The following is a 19,902-nucleotide window of genomic DNA, read 5'->3' on the forward strand; positions in this document are numbered from 1 at the left end:
CTGCATGTGCATGCTGTTTTTTGTAGATAATGATGATAAAAATGTGTATTTATTATAGAAAAGAGTAATGATGCACCCAGTTTGAACATCTGTCTCCATCTTGTGAAATTTTGAAAAATGAAAAAAGATTCGAGACATGAAACACGAGCAGAAGAACTTTTTTTCAAAGCTCACTGAATCACATAGGGTTGCTCACTGTCTGTCTTTTTACATTGTAATAATGATTTTTTTTAATAATATTTAAGGAGAGAATTTCCATTGATCTGTAACATTTAAGGGCTGAATTTATTAGATTATATGTCAGTGTTTAGTTGTAATTGTGATACAATCCAGTTGTATCCCAAAAAACCTCATTCACTGACTAATTTTATCATTTGCATTCTCACCATGTCCTGTGCCCGTCGCTGTTCTTGGTTCTAAGTAATTTAATTCCAACTTAAGTGCCAGATCTGCTGAGGTCCTTCTTATTGTTACTAATGCTTCTTGAATATCACAAAATAAACAAAGTATTTCCTCCTTTTTATACTGCTTTATATATCTGTGTTTCTGCACTTTGTAGGACAACCATAGACATAGCCCCCTGCACAGGGAACATTCAGGGAAACTTGAAAATAAGAAAACCGTTCCCATGCTAAAGCATTAAAACAAAAAAAAATTGGTACCTTACTTTCTCTGTCCCTGAAATAAAAGCAAGCCCTTTCAGAGACCAATGACTCAAATTCTCAAAAATTCAGCACTTTCCCATCATTACACTGCCCTCCAAGGCCCACCGACACTCCCACTGCTGCAGAAATCCCTTCTTTACAGAAGAGCTCATGATTGTGTGCATCTGTACTGATGTGATGACAATTCCCAGAAGTCAAAGTGAGAATAGAGGGATTATAGAGTGCATACGAAAAAGACATCTGCCAGAAATGGCAGGAACAGAGAGTCTAGAAAATCTTTTGTCTGGAATCACATTCATTATTAACCAAACACCCTGGGTGAAATAAGACATGGGTTGGCTATTAGTAATGACTTGGCTTCTGGGGGAAACCACTAGTTGGCAGAGCTGAAGATTTTCTAGCCTCTAACATTCTCAGAAGCGTTAACTCTTTTAAATTGTTTACTGTTTCCCTTCCTGGATTTGATTCTTTCCCATGTTGAATCTGTTTTGAGTCTTTTTTAATGGAGAATGGTCTGTGGTTTCACCATTTTTGTTGTTGTACAGAAGGTGCTTTAGTTTATTTATCATTGTCTAAATACCCAGACAAGTTTGGACAACGTATTGAGTGAACTGAGTGGGCTACTGATGGACAGTATTTTACTAGGGGCTAGCAAGGGTGCTGAGCATCAACTTAATAAGTTTACCTTGTGGGGTCTTTGGTCTCAGAGAGGATTTCCAGCAGCTCCTCATTGGACAGGAAGAAGAACCGTGGAAAATAGAGACGCTTCTTCTCCAGGTAGTTATTAAGACCTTTGAGGATCATCTCCAGAAGCTCATTGGACTTTTTTAGCCTCTCTAGCATCTTGTCGATGGCTATCACTGCCAACACATGCTTGTCCTAACACAGACAGGAGAGAGTGGTGTTTAAAGCAAATAGTCACTTTGGTTAAGTACTTCAAATTTACTTCAACAATAGTTTCAGAGGTCAACCACCAACCCTTTATTACCATCACCAACTCCTAACAACACACAGTTAAAGATAAACATGTTCAAAACACATAAATGGACGTTTTACAGCTTTGGACAATTTCAGGTCCTTTCAGACTAATTTCAAGTCCCCAGTATCTGCGCTCTAGTTTGACAAGAGGTAAATTGGCACAAACTGCTGATAACTACCCACTGAAGATTTTTCTCTGAGTTCACATAATTGCTAATGAGATATTTTTTTACTTTGTCTCTTTGGACTGTAAAGCTTTGTTGTAATGGAACACTCAAGGCCACTACATCTGCAAGAAAGCAGCAATTTCATCACATTTGCATCCCAGTCAAATGACACAACCATCTGCAAAACAGCCTACAGTATGTGTGTTTCACAAAAGTGTTTGTTCCAATTTCACCCTCACATTAATTCCCTAGCATAAGAAAACATCTAAGTGCCGGCAATATACTGTACCTTTTACTTCATTAAGGAAACATATGACAGAAAAACAGTTTGTTGTTCTCATATTTTTCTCAGTACTGTCACTGCTGCCTTGAAGCAAACACTAAAACACTGCAATATCTTCCTTTGCTACATCCACTCTATGCTCCACAGTGAGGACCACTTGTCACACAGCGCCCTAAAAAAATCTATGATGGGACAGTAATAGAGATTTCACCTGAGGCCTGTCTAGCACCTATGAAATATTTCAGCTCTGATATCATCTCATCTGTACACTAATTCAATATCCTCTGGAACTGTCACCCCCAGGAAGTGCCTAAATAAAAATCTTCAAGGTTGGACAGTGAATGCCGGAACCTGCTAATATGAAAACACTGGTCGTTCTAAAATGAAGCGTACAGCCTGATATCATCCCCTGAATGGAATAAAATGCAGGAAGGAGCAAAATGGAGAGCTACCATGGAGCCAAAGTGAAAAACATTGTGACTTAAGAACATGCTATTTATAAAAAGGTAAAGATGTTGAACATAGAAAACATGTTTGCTTTGTTGTCATACAGCATTTTAAATCATCATTAACATACAACATAATATTATTTGCCATTCCACCCTGCAAGAAATCACAACTCTCTACTGAACGATACATGGTTTCTAACTTTTGCAAATGGAAACAATATAAACCGTAAGGGAAATAACAGCTGATATAGTTGAACAGCTAGCCTACAAAAAAGGTGGTGTGCTTTCATCTTTGTTTGCTGTGATAAATTAGCCTTGAACCTGTCTTTGCTTTATAACTACATACATCTGGATGTCCATGAGTTTTCACATCTCCTAACAAAAGGGAAGGTGAAATGTTCAAGTGAAGCCACCTACATCAAGGAATCAAGGAAATGTATTCATTATACACACAAACAAAACAAGGCTGTATAATGAAATATGTATATTATGTCTTTACAATATATGTGCGTAGCTTTAAATCAACAATAGAAGATTTTACAGTATAATGTTACCATATACACAATGATGTTAATAAGATTTTAAATAAAAAGAAAAACATATAGACAAGATATTCAATGATGGACAGTGTGTGTAATACAAACAATTCTACTGTAACAGATGCCCTGGAAAAGTCTACAATCAATACTGTTGGAAAAGCAGCAGAGGAGGATATACATTATTGGACTGCTTTGAATTGGCACAACTTCCTTTTCGTATCAAGGGTCACTGTCCATTAAAAGGAAGCACAGCCACTGAAAGATACTTTTAATCTCTTCGAGTTCTGTTCAAAAACCACAAGCACAAATATAGGATAATCATTTTTTTGATCTCTCATGATTTGGTATTGATTTCTTATGATGACTCGAGTGGAAGCAGAGGCTGTTAACTCATGCATTTGTGACTTTTTCCCCTGTGGGCTCACCATACAATATAAGTAAACACGGTACAAATGGGAAATTAAAGCCATTTAGATCTTTTTTTTACGAGGCAATAGTCGGTAGGAAAGAATAAAGTAACTGACACTCACTTTAAAGCCTAAATCAAAGCTTTGTCTGTGTTTCAACTGGTCATACACTTGTACTGGTGTAGTCTGCTTGATGAACTTTGATTCTGGTTTTTCATAGATTTCATCGGACTTCTGATTCTGGCCCATTCTCTAAGAGGGCAATGTAATAAGAGGGCTATTTTTATATTCAGTCTGCCAGCGGGAAGCTATTCATGAGCACACTGAAGGGATAACAATGTTCTAATGCATGTATTATGTGTGATAATGTGGATTTTATGCACCAAACAGATGGCTTCAATGGGGTACAGGAACTGTCTGCAGCTGATATAGCAGCTCTGCAATCTGTGTGGTGAAAAAAACATAACCTAAAGAAACTATTTTTCTTAGTTCTAATGTGTGACACACACCACACATCCAGCACAAAAAAAATGTCCTGTATATTTAAGACACATCCTGCAGAGTATTATATCTGCACGAGCGTGAGTGTCATACCAAGTGAGCTATTCTTTTACTGACTAACTATTGTTTTACTGACTATAATTGCGTTATAATTGGGTGAATCTATCAGTCTGTTAGTAAGCAGTATGCCAGTCATCTTTGCCATGAGCTCAGATGGTCGATTGTTTCTCCCTTCGTCAGCTCATTAGAGGGGGCAAGGGTGTGGTGTACTGCAAAGTTGAAAGAAAGCAGGTTCATAGATGTAAGTCTTTAAAATTGAATTTGGCCCTGTTTTTATCTGCAATTGCACATGCGATAGTAGATAAGTGACACATTAAAGCGAGGAGCAAATAAAGAAAAGTGGATGAAAAAGAAGCTATGTGTGGAGGCTGTGAGGCAGGGGAAGATCAGTGATTCTTGAGCAGCTCCCAGTGGTTGATCTGATGACAACAGCCCGGGCAAAAACCCCTGATGTGATTTGTGGGTAGGATAGCTGCACTGTAGCCTGCCTTTTTGCTCACACTGTTCTGTGATAGTATAGAGTTGAGATGATTCCAATTTCATGCACTGCTGATCAATGCTATGGACGAGATGAAGGGATGCTTTCTTGTCTTGTCAGATTTTGATGCAGTATGAACCTATGCAGAGGGGTGTTTTCCTATAACTGGCCTACATGGTGTGGTGAACTAGAATCATTAGCAGTAAACAATGTAAAACAAAAGTGATTACAGAAGAAGGGCAGAGTGTGAATCATAAAGCTCACCATTTATAATTCATTCTTAATCTGCAGCACTACATTTAAAATGTAGATAAATGATGCAAACAATATACATTGTGTTTTTAAAATCATTTAGACAAGCTGGCGCTGAGAACTAGAGATTTGGGATCCTCACTATTCTCATTTAGGATCATACCGAATGATATCTAACAATTAAAGCAAATTCTATGAAGATAACATTCTACTATCATCACTGGTGGCTCTATAGATTCATATTTATTATTTATTTATTTTTCAGATTCATAATACAAACTTTACATTGAGTAACCTACTTTTTAATCAAGTCATAGATAGAAACCCTAAAATACACAACAATTAAAGAACCAGTGTATAGAATTCAGTGGAAGTTATAGATATATACAGACTATGTAGAAGAAGACCCACTCCCCATGTAGATAAAAACGGTTTATTCTAACGAAAACAACAATTCTGATTTTCAGGTGATTATACACTACTGAAAACATATGTATGAATAATATATTCCATTTCTGCCAATATATCTTGCTAAATATTACAAACTGGCCTGTTTTAAAGCAACATAGATGGATTCCTTTCTCAAAGAGACTTAAATAGACTGAATTATTCTTGTGACAGTTCAAGAGACTGACAGTAAACAACTCAACTCATGTTAGGCATAGAAAAAAACTTAAAGTCTTGTGAATTATCCCCCTCGGGCAATTTTCAAATTAGCAGGTGGAACAGATAATAGCTGCTTTCGGATATGCATTAAAAAGTTGTTCTTGGAGACTATATATGGCAAAATAAGCAGGATTCCTCTCCAACCAGTAGGAGCTGCTAGAGCAGGATTACAAACCTTGAACACTACTTTTACTTGCACTTCTGATTAGTGTTATGAAACAGTAAAGCAGTAGTAAGTGGTAATACAGGTGCCTTCCTATTTATTTGGAAAACAGTTTGACAATCTTCAGTGCACTGAAACTACATAATTACCTTACTAAAAAAGAAAATGCCAACATCAAACAGCATATTTACTTTCTGATTAAATTCACACAGCGGGTAACAATGAAAAATCTTCCTGACTGTCTAATCCCATTAAGTTAACTAAGCAGCTGTGTGGAGGCTTGCCAGTTTAAGCAAATACAAATACTCAGCAGTAACATCATACACATTAGGAAAATGGCTTGTGACAATGCCATTTTGTTGCAACGTTTAATCATTGAGATGCACATCAATATTACCAAACTACATGTAGCCTACTGTAAAAGTGTTCTTAGTGCGTTTGTCCATCAAACACTTAGAAGACTCCACGTTTGACAAGGCCCTTAAGTGTCTGATGTTTCCATCTTTGATTCAATAAAACTGAAATATAACGCAATCATCCATTAAATCACACAGTATATATAGTCCCGGTTGAGTTTATCTGTAGATTTAACTGTATCTTTACATAAAAAAATGTTTGTTTCCCCAGCATACATACAGTACTTACTTCAGTTAACTTCACTGAATTCAACCAAAGCTTGACAAACTTAAGAAATGGGGCCCTATTTTCCTGAAACTAGGTGAGTGGGAAGACGCAAGCGGAAATAGTACTGTACAAACATTTATGCCAACATGCTCCACAACACTGTGTATACAACTCACAGTAGACTAGACAATACACATGCACATCTGTGTGTGTAGGCTCCCTGTCCCTTGGTGACCTCATTTTCTTTGTGGCTCAGTATAGCCCTGCCCCTTCCAGACAAAATCCATAATTTCTATTTGATGGTGCAGTCAGGCTGGGCTTTCTGGAGGACACTGGCTGAAATTGATGTGTCTCATTTCAGGTCTACTGAGGACGCCAATTACCCTTTGGAAACTCTTTGAGAATGCTGGTGCAACACTGACTTTCTATCCTCATTCTGTTGTTTCTGTCCTGCTCTCTATCCTATTCCTACCGATTCCCTCCTGTCTGCACTATATTTCCCTCCCTATCTCAGTCTGAATACTTCTTTCTGCTTCTACTGTGGTGTGCCTCTCGTTTTCCTCTATATTTAATTTTCACTCTCTGTTGTCACTCTCACTACTGTGCATGTTTGTGTGTTTATGTTTGTTTCACCTCAATTGGTCATGTTTTATGGAGTCATACAAGTCAAGGCTTTGTGAGGAATGTTGTCTGATTATAGCAGACAACTTATATTTAAATGAATACAATGACTAGTAATATACCAGGCTTGAACTGTGTATGACATGACAAATTTGGATTTGAATATGCAGTTCAAGCCGTCCTGTGGCTTGAACTGCATATTCAAATCCAAATCTGGATATCCTGATTGTGTTACAAGTCATGAAAAAAAGAAATTGAGGGGAATAGAGAGTCCTTTTTAGTGTTACCTTATTACCCAGATGACTGAAATTTGTGGCGTAATTAATGACGATCATTATCACTCCAGTTTAACAGAAATGATTAAAATAAAGCAACCATTCTGTAGGAAATGACTCTGTACGGTCAGTGCGTCAATAGGATGGTTGAATGTGTTCCTATTCCACCAGGATTTAATTGGCTGACTGGATTTGGAGGAACTATGTCACTATGTGCTCCTCTATCCATTCTGTGACTGTTAACATGATTTGATTTGAGTTGATGAGTTGATGATTTAGACCTTTTGTGTTTATTTAACAAGAGTATTTATCCATTTACTTCATGAGTGACAAGCTGTCTCTGTAATGGTAACAGGGTCACACACACCACAAAACACTGATGTATCACCCACTCCAACAATCATAGATGTTACTTTTTTCTTTGAACATTAACTTTTAGTCAGGACAGCTGCCACCACCTACTTGCTGTGCTTTGGAGCCAAGTCATTTCACTACCAGTTGCACTGTATAGAGAGGTTGCTGGAACAAAAGGTTAGCCAATAGGAGAGGACCAGTTCAGTACTCTTCTCTCAAAAGTAAATGTCTTTCTGCACAGAAATTAAGGGATGAGTTTTTATTGAGTTGTTCACATGTGTTACTGTAATGTTTATTTGTCTTCAACTGCACTAGATGTACTTTATTGCAAACCCGTTGCTATTGTATGGTAATTTTTGACACAATTGTTTTCTATACTGTAGTGTCCCTTACAGTTATTTCTGTGGTACTGTCAGTAACTTAATACAATGCTCCTATCATACCATCTATCGTGGTAAACAGATCCTATTCCAGATTGTTCGTTTTGGATAGGGATTATATAGTGTATTGATCCATCTAAGAAGAAACTAATCTTTTCCACAGAGAGAACTCCTTGTATTAAAGATGGTCTTTCTAATCGTTACCACATCCTGCTGCAATAATTAAATCTTAACAAAACAAAATTAAATCAACTTACCAGGGAAACTTGTTTCATGGTGTCCCTCCAGGTTTTGTCAACAGTTGTGAAACGGCGTCCCTCTTCAGGCATCTGAGTCATTATATCTGGGGAACTGAATATTGGCTCAAGGTAAAGCCAAGTGGACTGCACCTTTAACCATTCATCCAGGATCTCTTGGAGGAGCAGCAACTTGCCCTCCCATTCCCTACAGGAGAAAATGAGGTAATACAGTAAGTAAGGTGGGGCACACAATTAAAGATCATTGCGTTCAGTTGATTGTGTGTATTGGAGATAACAGGGTATGTGTGACCCGAAAAAGGAACCAGGGTCTTTTTTGGGAACCTACAATGAATCGTTAAAAATGATCACAGAGCCAAGGTAAAAGATGCAAATTAATACTATCTTGCATTTTATGCCAGATATCCTGTGATCTGTACTTAGTACACTCAGTATAAAAAGGTAGTTGCCTCTGGGAGTAAATGGTACAGTGTACTTTCCATATCCTCACTGTGATATCCTCCTCCCACCCACAAAGCTACATAATGGCATTATAAAGTTGCCGTGTGATATTACAAAAAAGTTCATAAAAAACTTGCAACTTGCAATAGCTGCTTTAGCATCCTGCCAAATATGGCACAATACATTTTTTAAAGCTGCAGGGAATCATGTGTCAAACTGTGCCTGGCAGCAACATAATATTGCAATAATCTCACAAATTACAGAGGATGGGGGAAATTTTCTCATTTGCTGAACTGAGAGGCATATAAAAACTGAATATTAATGAATGAATTATACAGTGTGCTCAACTGAAACCGCTGTTTTCCAAGTTTCACAAAGAATATTTTAACTACAATTTTTTGACACAGACAAACAATTCAGGTCTTCACATAGCGGTATCAGCTCTGTATAGGCTGCTGATTCACTATGCTACAAATTCCAATGCTCCAGCTCAGACCCATTAGGAGCAAGACTTAGCTGTGTCACTCACCTCTGCAGAGTGGGACAGAATATTAAAGAACTCTTTAGAAATATCTAAGTCAGTAAAGGTTTTTGTATGGATTTAATACTTTAAAATATTCATAAAGAAATGTTTCACCAAACACAGAAATATTATCCACCACAAATAGGGACAATATACAGTCCCTCCAGAAAAACGCGATTATGCGATCATCTAATTCAATGCATAATCAGCCAAAGTCCGCATATTTATTCGGGGGCTGCATTTTTTCAAATACGCCGCACTTTCGCTGCATAAATTCTTGCATGATTTCATAATCCCTGCATTTTCGTTGCAAAAAAGTCACATATATCTTTGAAGAAAGTTGAAAAATGTTGCGTTTACTTCACACAAGAACAGCCATTTTCCCCTGTTGCCATGGGAACGTTATGAAGTGACGTAATTCTATAGTTATAGTTTTGATTTTCACATTGGACTGTTGTAGTTTCATTCAGGAGTTGATGCAACTTTACAGTTGTAAGATTGCACTTTTTTGTTACCAGTGGGTTAAATCATACTAGTTTCAAAAACCTTACAGTTGTAAGTTTATTAGTAGTAAGTAAATTTACGTTACAGTAAGAGATTGCACTTTGTGCATTGGAAGCACTTATTTTAACAGAAGATGTCTGTTTTGTATAGCTACCTCTGTAAAACAGAAGTTGTAGCATATTCTTTTTGTAAAGCTACAGAACTTGTTTGACTCATCAATGTTTTGTAAGTTTGAGCCATGTGTTTATTAAGGTCTGAAATAAAACAAGATGAGAACTTAAATATTCCCAGCACTTTCTGTGATGTAGTATGCTTGCTTATCATAGGAAGTAATAAGAAATTACTCTTTACATTAAGGTAATAGCCTCGTGAGAACAGGGTGTTGGGGGAATCACTTTTTTTGCTCTTTTTTGCAAGTTCCGGCAATTTTTGCAATTTCATCGCATAAAATTGCATAAATATATATTATATATATAAATATATATATATATTTTCCATCGCGTTTTTTAAGAAAACGTGCCTCATAATCAAGGATTTTTGCCCACAACAATTACAAAAAAACATATATAACTGCCTGAACATTGAGTGAATTCATTATGCTGGGGCAGTTTTAGCCAACTGCACCAGACAAATCTTCTTAGAACTTACCGTATCTCCACCTCAAAAGGCTTAATGAATGGTGAGCCCCTCATGGTTTGAGTCTTCACAATGTGATCGTCCAAAAGCATCTGCACTTCATCCACAGATGACAGGATGGAGGTGCCCGTCTCTCTGTAGGCCAGGAGGCTGAACTCCATGTCACCCCACTCACTGGCCATCTTCTCCATGGCTTTCTCTAAGGAGTACTCCTTGCTGGCCGCCTCACTGATACCCTCAAAGCTGCCCAGGTGCTCTTCTATGCGCAGGGATACGAAGTGAGCTACACAGGCCTGGTCATCAGCTGGCTGCAGGGAGACGCCAGCCACCTCAGACATGGCATCCCAGTGGCGGTCACGCAAGCCTGGGTTGCACAGTACCTATGAAGGAGTAGTACAAAAAGAGGCTTAAATAATCTAGTGGAAAGAAATTTAAATTTATAGATATTGTGAATATTAAATCTTTATGTCAGGGTTTTACCTGAACCAAAGGAATGTGCTCCTTGAAGTCCTCCACCTTAGTCTTCATAGCGGTGGCTATGTTCAGTGCTTTGGGTACATCGCTGAAGGCTTTCTCCAACTTGTACAGAGTGCGCCAGTAGTTGCCAACATCCCCTTCTACCTTCATGGGCGAGGTTTTGCGTTACAAAGACACAGGGGGAAAAAAAATAGAATTACTATATTATAAGAATAGCCAAGATAATAAAACAGTTTCTAACACCAAAAACAGTTTGTGCATCATGACTCTATTATTTTTTATGCTTATATGCTACAGTAACTCACAGCCTTATACATATAAATCATCTTCTCATCCTTTCAGTCACTCTTATTTCATAGAAATAGTTCTAGAAGTATACTTATTTAAGTAACCATTTTGCTCGATAACTGAGGCATCTTAAACATCAGCACCAAAGAATTTATAGAAAGTATGGTTCTAATACAAAATGGTGCAGGAAGGAGTTGGAGAGTTGTAGGCAGGGCATGTTTAGGGGATTGGAGGTGACTGGAAATATTTCCATTGGTGCTGAGTAGGACGCTTGGGGTGCTTGCCAGGTGGTTGGTAGGTGGTTGCTATGGTGTTTTACATACTCACAATGGTGTTGCCAAAATGAATGGGTGGTTGCTGTGTTGATTCAGGGTGGTTGCTAGGAAGTACTAAGTGGTTGCTAGGGTGAAATACAGTTATAGGAGTAGTTTTAACAGCTGCATATGAAAATGGAGGAAGTGCTTAGTCTTTAAAATGCAGTTAATGCTGACAGCAAAAGACATTAACCATAAAACTAAGGTTTGTATGCAGCGTAGCTTTAAGGAGGTCTAATCAGTCAAGTGAAAACAAGTGTGATTTTGGGTGGGTTGGTGGTGTGCCGTTATATACTGCACTGTGAGTCCACTGTGATTTTATGCCTGTTTTATCTGTTACATTCACTTTTTTTCTATTTTATTTACTCTTTCTTTTAAAATATTAATTGTGTCTTTTTTTCCACCTTGTGTTTCTTTCTTCTTTCTTCTTGTCTTGATGCGTTTTTATGTCTGTTTAAATTAATGTTTATGTTCTGTATATAAAGCTCTGAATGATGATTTTCATTGCCTTGTTATAGAAAAAGGCTATACAAAAAACTCACTTTGTCTAGCAGTGATGCCATCAGAGGACAAAATGGCAGCAATACGCATCAGTATAGTCATAGACAGAGATGTCAATCAAACAGTGGGGAGCAGGACACTGGGGCAGGGTCAGTGTGTGTGTGTGACCTTTCGTTCACACATACACATGTCTCTAACAAGAGATTTCACAAAAATACCAGGAGAACACTGCAAATTAAAGCGGAAAAAGATTGATATGTCCTACAACTTATTTATACAGTATGTTTGAAGACTAAAATCCATAAATGTGTGTGTGTGTGTGTGTGTGTGTGTGTGTGTGTGTGTGTGTGTGTGTGTGTGTGTGTGTGTGTGTGACAGGGTGCAGGAGAGCCAGCTTTTAAAATCCTGTAGCATTATTGTGAAGGAAACCTTGACAGCTGAAGATTTTTATATATTATGCTAGGAAATAGAGAGGGAGCTTTCAAAGCTTTCGAAGAATACAGATTTTCAATTTCCATGTGCTGGTACCTTGTCTGGATTCACACCCGAAAGCGGTCCATGGAGCCACTGTTCGTACTGGTTTAGGAAATCACTGGCTGTTTCATAGAGGCGCAGGAAGGGTATGAGCTTGTCCTGGATCTTCTTACGCTGTGGGTACTGAGAAACAGACCAGCCGAAGGCCTCCTCCTCTAAATTGAAATCGTCAATCTTTCCAGAGTGGTAGAAAGAGGAGTAAGGATGGACGGATGGAATGAATAGAGGAATAAAGAAAGACAAACAAAAAAGAGATCAATGGATAAGTAGATGACTGTCAATGTATGGATGACAAACACCTGATAAAGCCTCTTACAACTCCTGTGAGTTCATTTTGCAGCCAATGCTGCCCTCTAGAGGTAAAATTGGCAAATATTGTAATTCAACTTCAAATACAATGCTGTACAATGTATGTATATCTTCCAACCATGTCTATCCATGACCATCAATTCATACAACCTCAATATATAATATTGTACTGATATAAACAAAGACACGTTATGCTATAATAGGTTATATCATGGTTTGGATGTAGGTAAAAGTAAACTTCTTCTGTATATCTCTCCTATATTTTAAAACATTGAAAGCATCATGTACCTTTTCCATAGCTAATTCCAGTTTAGCATTGAGGGCCTGGGATTTCTTCAAGTACTTGCTGAGATCTGACAGCTCACCAAACGTAGTAAACTCCTCCACCTGTACGCTGTAGCTCTCCAGCTCTTCCACAAAGTGATCACGACACAACTGCAATGTTGTTTTCAAGCAATCAATATTTCATTTTACATTCACATTAACTATTTAGTTCCACAATTCTGTTGCAAAAAAAACATCCAGATTACAGTCAACAGATCAATAGACTGATACATAGAGTAGAAGCACAGACCTGAAGGCCACTCTGATATTGGTTGGTCTTCTCAGTAACGATCTGCTGGTGTTCAGTAAAGATGGATGGCATACGATTAAACCATTGGATGGTCTGTGTGTTGAGCTCCATGTCCGATGGTGAGAGGGTGACAAAGTCCATGAGGAAACACAACTGTTTGTTGGAGTCTGTCAATCTTTGCTCCAACAGAGGCATCTCTATGGTCTCCACCTTACTCATGAAAGTCTGGATGGGGGTACAGGGCAACAAGAAACTGTTATACTACTTAATATAATAGCAAAAATAGTTTAGATTGACTGTCACAGTCCAGTTACTGTCCAAAGCTAGTGTGATATGAATCCCCATTTAGGTTAGCACATTTAAAAGAAGCACCCAACACCACAGGAACAAAAAAAAAATTATTACTGACTGGATCTTTACTGTGTAATATGCATGTGCTGTGCCTAACTGCTTTGTGGACAGAGGTGTGATAGTTTGATCATAGTACAGTTCACCAAGCTGGTGTGTGTGAGAAGAATTCGGGCTAATTACCTTGAGCTCCATCAGTTTCTGTGTGTCAGGTGGCGTACTCAGTGCCTTCTCTGCAATCTTCTCAAATTCATGACTGAGCCTGTGGGAAGACAAGCATGAATTCAGCAACACAAAGGACTTACAATTTTATTATGGCACAGCTTGGAGCTAAAAAGCACAATTGGAATAGAAGTCAATACAGCAGCTAATACTGGGTCTAAATCAAAAAGGTTACCACTGTACATTTGACTGGACCCGGCACTCAGTATGTCAAATTGCCATTAATCCCTGCCCCCCCCTCCCTTTTTTTTTTTATGATTTTCCTTCTTCAGCTGCATTTTGAAATGTTAGTGGATGTGGAGAGAAAAAGGCAACTGACTTCTTGTTGATTTCCTGATGGTCCTGTAGCATCCGTTCAACTAGTTTCTGCTGTAGCTCTTCAGCACGCTTCACGAGAGAGTGGATAATCTTATGGGACTGAATCTCAAACATGCCAAGACGTACCACCTAAAGCCCAAAGTGTTCAGTCAGTAACACAATTATGTAACACCGTTTAAGAAATAACTTTTAAATAAGCACTGACAGTCGGCCAAGTACCTTGCATGATGTGTACTGGATCTGGTCAGCAAGCTGCTGGTAGTGTATCACCTCTACCATGATTTCCTGGAAGGAGTGCTGCTCACTGAGGAACTGCTCCAGATCTTCCTCTGCCTGCCTGGATACCAGTGTGGCGTACTTATCATACTCGTGGACATACTCTTTGGGCCTGACACACTCAGCCCAGAACACCCTGCGCACTTCCTCCTGCTGGGCCTCAAGGATCTCTGGTAGGATGACAGGCTTCAGGGTGCTTCCAAACTGGGAGCCTGGCTAGGAATACAAGAATAAGCCCAAGCAGAAAATTACAGGAAAAACCTACCAACCACAGCAAAGATTTAGATTATATACACAGCGCTGTACAATTACTCAGGCACCATTACTGAGTTCATATATTAGGATGATATCAATAAGTTTCAGCATTAGAAAACATCCTCAATATTCATTCATTCATTCAACCTTTATTTACTTCTCGGAAATACACTGAGGGTTATGTAAAAGATAAACAAATACAACTTGAGTATCTGCATTAACTGACAGGAAAATTATAGTATGGAAAACTAATTCTACTGTTGCCATCATGTGTCCTCCAACTAAGTCTATTAGGCACACCTAGCAGTCTAATAACAGCAGTCTAATAACAGCCCTGCAACACATCATACCTTCATTAAAGGTAATAATATATAACATTGAACATTATAAACTTCATGATGGCAGAACACAAACACACACACACACACACACACACACACACACATCCACTTACCCACTCAGGATACAGTTTGGTTTCCACACGAGGTATCATGCTTATAGACCTGAGCATGAACTCGTAGACATTAAGAATGGCCTCTTCATACAATTTGAAGCCAGGCTCAAACTTGATCTCCTTGTCCTCCAGGATCAGATGCAGCACAAAACCTGGGTGCTCGTGTGCTCGCTCTGACCGCTACACAATGCAGAAAAAGAGTGAAACTTTAAGTGTTCACCAGTTCATCTAAGTCAAAAACATTTATAGCTATTACTTTTTTCCAGCCCAGTTTTCTAAAATATATCTTTAAACTTTCTCCTACCGGGTCTGGGGAAATGAGGTGTGTATAGTCCGTGATTGAGTCTATTACAAGGTTCTGCAGCAGGGAGGTCATCAGTGTAGCTGCACAGTTAAAGAAAGACAGTAGCTTGGGCATGTTGCTGGTGTCCGGCACCAGATTGCGCCTGTACCCATTGTGGTAAATATTTTGCACTTCAGGAATCCAACTGTAGAAAACAGCAAAATCACAATTGAAAAATTATATTCAGGGAATGTGCAAATATACATTTAAAAAACTCAAACCCACAGGTGCAAATAGCCAAATAATGAAACAATAAATTGAAGCTTTAATGATACCAATGGGGGAACTGGGGTATAGGAGACCGGTGTAATAAGTGGCTTGTTGGTTTAGAGGTGAACTGAGTAGTGTATAATGAGTAATGCTGTCTCTTTGCACAAAATTACCATAATTCATTCACCTGACTAATGTTGCAGAGCCACGCTAATCACACCGCTGTGACCTTAATGGCTGCTGATTTCAAGTTTCTTAAAAAAAATTAAAACTGGCCCCCTGAATTACCCACAGTGCAATGTGCACTATGCACTTGGTTTTATTTCTCTAAAACTCCTTGTGAACTTTTGAAAGGTGAAGGGAGCTTCAATTCAATCTTCTATGCAGATGCAAAGTTGGCAACGCATTTATGTTAAGGAACGTATAATGTGAAAAGTATAATGTTTTTACTAAAGCAAAGTAATGTCTGCACACCTTAGCATAACATTTGGTAACATTCTCATACATCTGGCTTTACTCTCACTGTTAGCCATTTGTCAGTTTATACAGGAATGACTAGGTGAATATTTGAGGCATGCTATCTGTAGCTTTTACTCTTAGTAAAAGCAGTGAGGCACCACTTCACTGAGTCAGTTTGTGTTGATGAAGGTGTGTATACAGTATAGTGCATAAGTTCATAAGGTTGGTTAGATATACTGAATATTATTGTGATTTACGACCTCAGGTCTAAATTTCTGGAGTACTGATAAGCGGGAAATTTGCAAGTACTAAAATATAGGATTTATGGACTTGTAGAGAAGATGTATTTACTGATATAATAGCTTTCTATGTTTACAATTTCATGTTACTAGAGAAATATTTTGCAGATGTATTTGTTCACAACAACTACAGAAATATGATGCATCAATTTTGAAAATGATTGATGACTTTTGATCTTCAAGGATGAAATGATGCTGAACTCTGTTCGATTTACATTCATTACATCTGTACATCAAATCCACAAAAACAAGCCAATTTAATTCTGACTCAACTGAGCACAAGTATCGTGGTGTTAGGTGATAATGTGGACTCACATTCTGAGGAGGATTCTTCTGGCATTATCAACATGTCTGGTGACAATCTGCTGAAACACAGAGAGCTCCATGGACTCCTCTCTGCTGCGGAACTCCTCTACATCTACCAGACGGAGATTTCTGCAAGCAGATCACCCAGGAGGGTAAGATGATAAAACATGGGTCGACTACAGCAACTGTATTTTCAGTGGTGTGGGACATGGGATAATAATAGTAGCACCAAAAATGTAAGAATAGGCTGCCATGATTAGTAATAAAAAGTTCTTCTTCACACTATATGGGTCACATACTACTGTCTGCTTATGAGATGTTGTGCTTTTTTTTTTATCAGACATTATGAAATAAAAAATATTAATCAGAAAAGCAATTTTCTCAGAAAAAAATTAAAAGATAAATAAAATTCTTTAATTACCTGGAATTTTTAAAAAGGTCAATTTGACCAAAAATTATAAAACTCACTCAACACCTACATTTTTATTTCGATTTCATCTTAAATAGTAAAAATCAAAGAACTGAAGGTGGAGTTTTAACAAAACAAAAAAATCTGTCATAGCATACTTACTTGTAACGGACATGCCAAAGGTACAGCACCTGCAGCATAGTGGGGTTGACGGAGTGAAGCTTATCTCTCATCCTCTTTTGCGCATGGACAAAGGCTTGGTTCCATGGTTTTGGCACTACCTCCACTCTAACAGTAAATAATAACAGAGGTACTATGAAGAACACAGTTATTTTTCACTGTGGTAAAATATATGATTCCTAATTTTAAAGGCTTATTAAAACTCAACTTTTCTTTGTATAATGGAAAACTAGGAATCTGTATGTGGCCTGATCATCAGAGTACGTCGAAGCACTGTAAACTTCTCACAAAATAAATATGCTACATTCTACATAACGTCCGGCCGACTTACTCAAGTCTGTGAGGGGGAAGATCTTTCACTTTGTCATCGTCATTTTCCTTTGAATCTCTGAATGTATATTCCACTGCAACCACAAACACAAGATATTAAAACAAACAATATTTTATAACCACATTCTGTAACCACTGATTTTAAGTTATCCATCACTGCTATGATGTGTGGATTTTAAAGGCCAATGTATACATGTAGATTATATATTTGCATCTAGTGTAATAAAACAAATACAGATTGCTGTCTTGACGTTGAACAAGTAGTCCTCCTTTATTTCATTAACCAGCAGCTCCATTGGTGCACTCAGGCTCTTTAGGTGGTGGGGGACCAAATTCTGAATCTCCTCCAGCAAAGAGTCCTCCAGAGGAGCCACATTCTCCAGGTCTATGCCTTTCTGGATGTAGTAGTCAAATCTCTGCCGGGGCAAAATATAATAAACAATTTTCAGTAGCAGTAAGGACATCTTAAACAAACAATGCCTGACATGAAATTGACATACTTGTGGAGCAGATTCAGTGTGTAAATATTCATTTTCCACGGGCAAACACTGACTTCATTTTCCATGTTGTGTACCTGAGCTGAAGTTATATTTTCTTTGAATGGTTTTTGTCAACTTAACCACTGCACATACACCTTAGTACTGGCAAGAATTTCAAATATATATATATATATATATATATATATATATATACAGTACATATTTACGTAAAGAATAAAGGCTGCACTGAGAAATAAACACAGACTACCTAGCAACTGCAACCAACAACACAAATCAGTGATGAAAAGACTACCATATCAAGTGTCTTGAAAAGATTATGTAAAAGGGGGGCCTGTGATATAATATATATAATCTACGGAATCAAGTGTGTATTGCATTTCACCATTTCATGGTTATCCTTTGTTGTAAATTTGGGAGAGCCACATATTGCAGAGGTGCCATCCTCTTCCTCCAGTTGGCTAAAAAGTGAGAAGAAATGGGCAAAATGAAACACAACAAATGATCTTCATCATGACAAACAAAAATTCGACATCTAATTTCATTAAAGTGGTTCAGTAGGTAGTTCTTCATGTCTTACCTGTGCTTCCAAACTATATAAAAGGACACAATGATGAATAGATACATTCACTGAAATGTCATGACAGACAGCTAATTAGAAAAAAAAACTGTACAACTCACCACATTACTTTAACCAGAATTTCACGGAGACTCTTGCGATTTTTACCGAGTCCTGTGCGGGTACTGCTGCTGTGCTTGGAGATCCCAGCGACCTGCACTGCCCTTTCTGCTCTGGTGGAGGGTCTGACCTCTCCCGTAACTTTTACTGGGTCTACTGTCTGCCCCTTCAACCGGCCCATCACCTGCAGCACATGTGGCAAAACAGTTCAAACTGAATTACCATAATACTTACAGCAAAATACAGCAGTATCTAAGATTATGTGGACATCAACCCACTTGTCACAGCTGCTTCAGTTCCTTGAGGTTTCTGCATGACTGGGGGATGCAGTGAAAATGAAGGTTTTGTTTCCACCCACGGCTGTTTTCTGTGCACCTGTACAATGGAGGTCACATTAGTTTGGTGGCGTTTTCACAAATAAGTTCAAAAGTTACTCTAAAAACTTAATAATAATTAACTTAATTGGCTGATAACTGAAATAAAGTTAGCTTGGAGTCGTTGGCAGTCAGCCTGACGTTGAGTGGCAAACATTGATAGACGTGTTTCAACCCCTGTAACGACAATATGCTTAACTTAATGTTTTTTTCTAAACTTACCCGTGGTGGCTTTGGTTGTAAGAAACCTTGACTGTCAGTAATATTAATTTTCTTCCTGGCTGGATTCATGTCGTTACCTGTGCAAAGATATCAAAAGCTAACGCTTAGCTCTTTAACGAAACCCTTGTGCCGTTGCTAGGGCCGTTGCTAGGGCTGTTGCCGGGGCCGTTGCTAAGGGAGCAACGGTGAACTCGCGTGAACTCCTAGGCACCAACAGCAGTTGCGGATAATTTTGGATATTTTCATCATTAATCAATAACCAATACGATTTGATCATCGATAGTAGCACAGCGGAAGCAAGACATTGACTGTGATAACGTTGCTTCAGTGTTTGATGCTGTGTAAAATACCTTGAGTCTCAATATTATGGTTTCAGCGCCCCTAGCAACAACAACGTTCAGGTGTGCAGCGGAATAGTCCAATTAGTCTGTAGTGCGGGGGGGGTAGGGGGACACTGATGGTCATACAGTAACCGGAGGAAACTATATAAATTGTTGGAGA

General features: G+C 38.3%; 1 protein-coding gene across 1 annotated transcript in view; it reads right to left on the minus strand.

The window, feature by feature from the left end:
- The window catches only part of dnah7 (dynein, axonemal, heavy chain 7), a 71,286-nt gene extending 51,519 nt beyond the window's left edge, over nucleotides 1–19,767 (minus strand). The window contains exons 1-20 of the mRNA XM_051405003.1: nucleotides 19,402–19,767; nucleotides 19,084–19,180; nucleotides 18,808–18,989; nucleotides 18,512–18,587; nucleotides 17,865–18,045; nucleotides 17,631–17,703; nucleotides 17,282–17,407; nucleotides 16,720–16,839; nucleotides 15,398–15,581; nucleotides 15,094–15,273; nucleotides 14,328–14,600; nucleotides 14,110–14,237; nucleotides 13,752–13,830; nucleotides 13,221–13,445; nucleotides 12,935–13,081; nucleotides 12,332–12,511; nucleotides 10,704–10,844; nucleotides 10,236–10,603; nucleotides 8,120–8,306; nucleotides 1,351–1,544 (exon numbers count right to left, since the gene is read on the minus strand). Of these exons, the coding sequence (XP_051260963.1) occupies nucleotides 1,351–1,544; nucleotides 8,120–8,306; nucleotides 10,236–10,603; nucleotides 10,704–10,844; nucleotides 12,332–12,511; nucleotides 12,935–13,081; nucleotides 13,221–13,445; nucleotides 13,752–13,830; nucleotides 14,110–14,237; nucleotides 14,328–14,600; nucleotides 15,094–15,273; nucleotides 15,398–15,581; nucleotides 16,720–16,839; nucleotides 17,282–17,407; nucleotides 17,631–17,703; nucleotides 17,865–18,045; nucleotides 18,512–18,587; nucleotides 18,808–18,986 (3,041 nt within the window). The 5' untranslated portion in view covers nucleotides 18,987–18,989; nucleotides 19,084–19,180; nucleotides 19,402–19,767. The remainder of the gene's footprint in view (nucleotides 1–1,350; nucleotides 1,545–8,119; nucleotides 8,307–10,235; nucleotides 10,604–10,703; nucleotides 10,845–12,331; nucleotides 12,512–12,934; nucleotides 13,082–13,220; nucleotides 13,446–13,751; nucleotides 13,831–14,109; nucleotides 14,238–14,327; nucleotides 14,601–15,093; nucleotides 15,274–15,397; nucleotides 15,582–16,719; nucleotides 16,840–17,281; nucleotides 17,408–17,630; nucleotides 17,704–17,864; nucleotides 18,046–18,511; nucleotides 18,588–18,807; nucleotides 18,990–19,083; nucleotides 19,181–19,401) is intronic.
- Nucleotides 19,768–19,902: the final 135 nt, after the last annotated feature.

Source organism: Dicentrarchus labrax, unplaced genomic scaffold (assembly GCF_905237075.1).
Source record: "Dicentrarchus labrax unplaced genomic scaffold, dlabrax2021, whole genome shotgun sequence".
NCBI classification, from domain to species: domain Eukaryota; kingdom Metazoa; phylum Chordata; class Actinopteri; family Moronidae; genus Dicentrarchus; species Dicentrarchus labrax.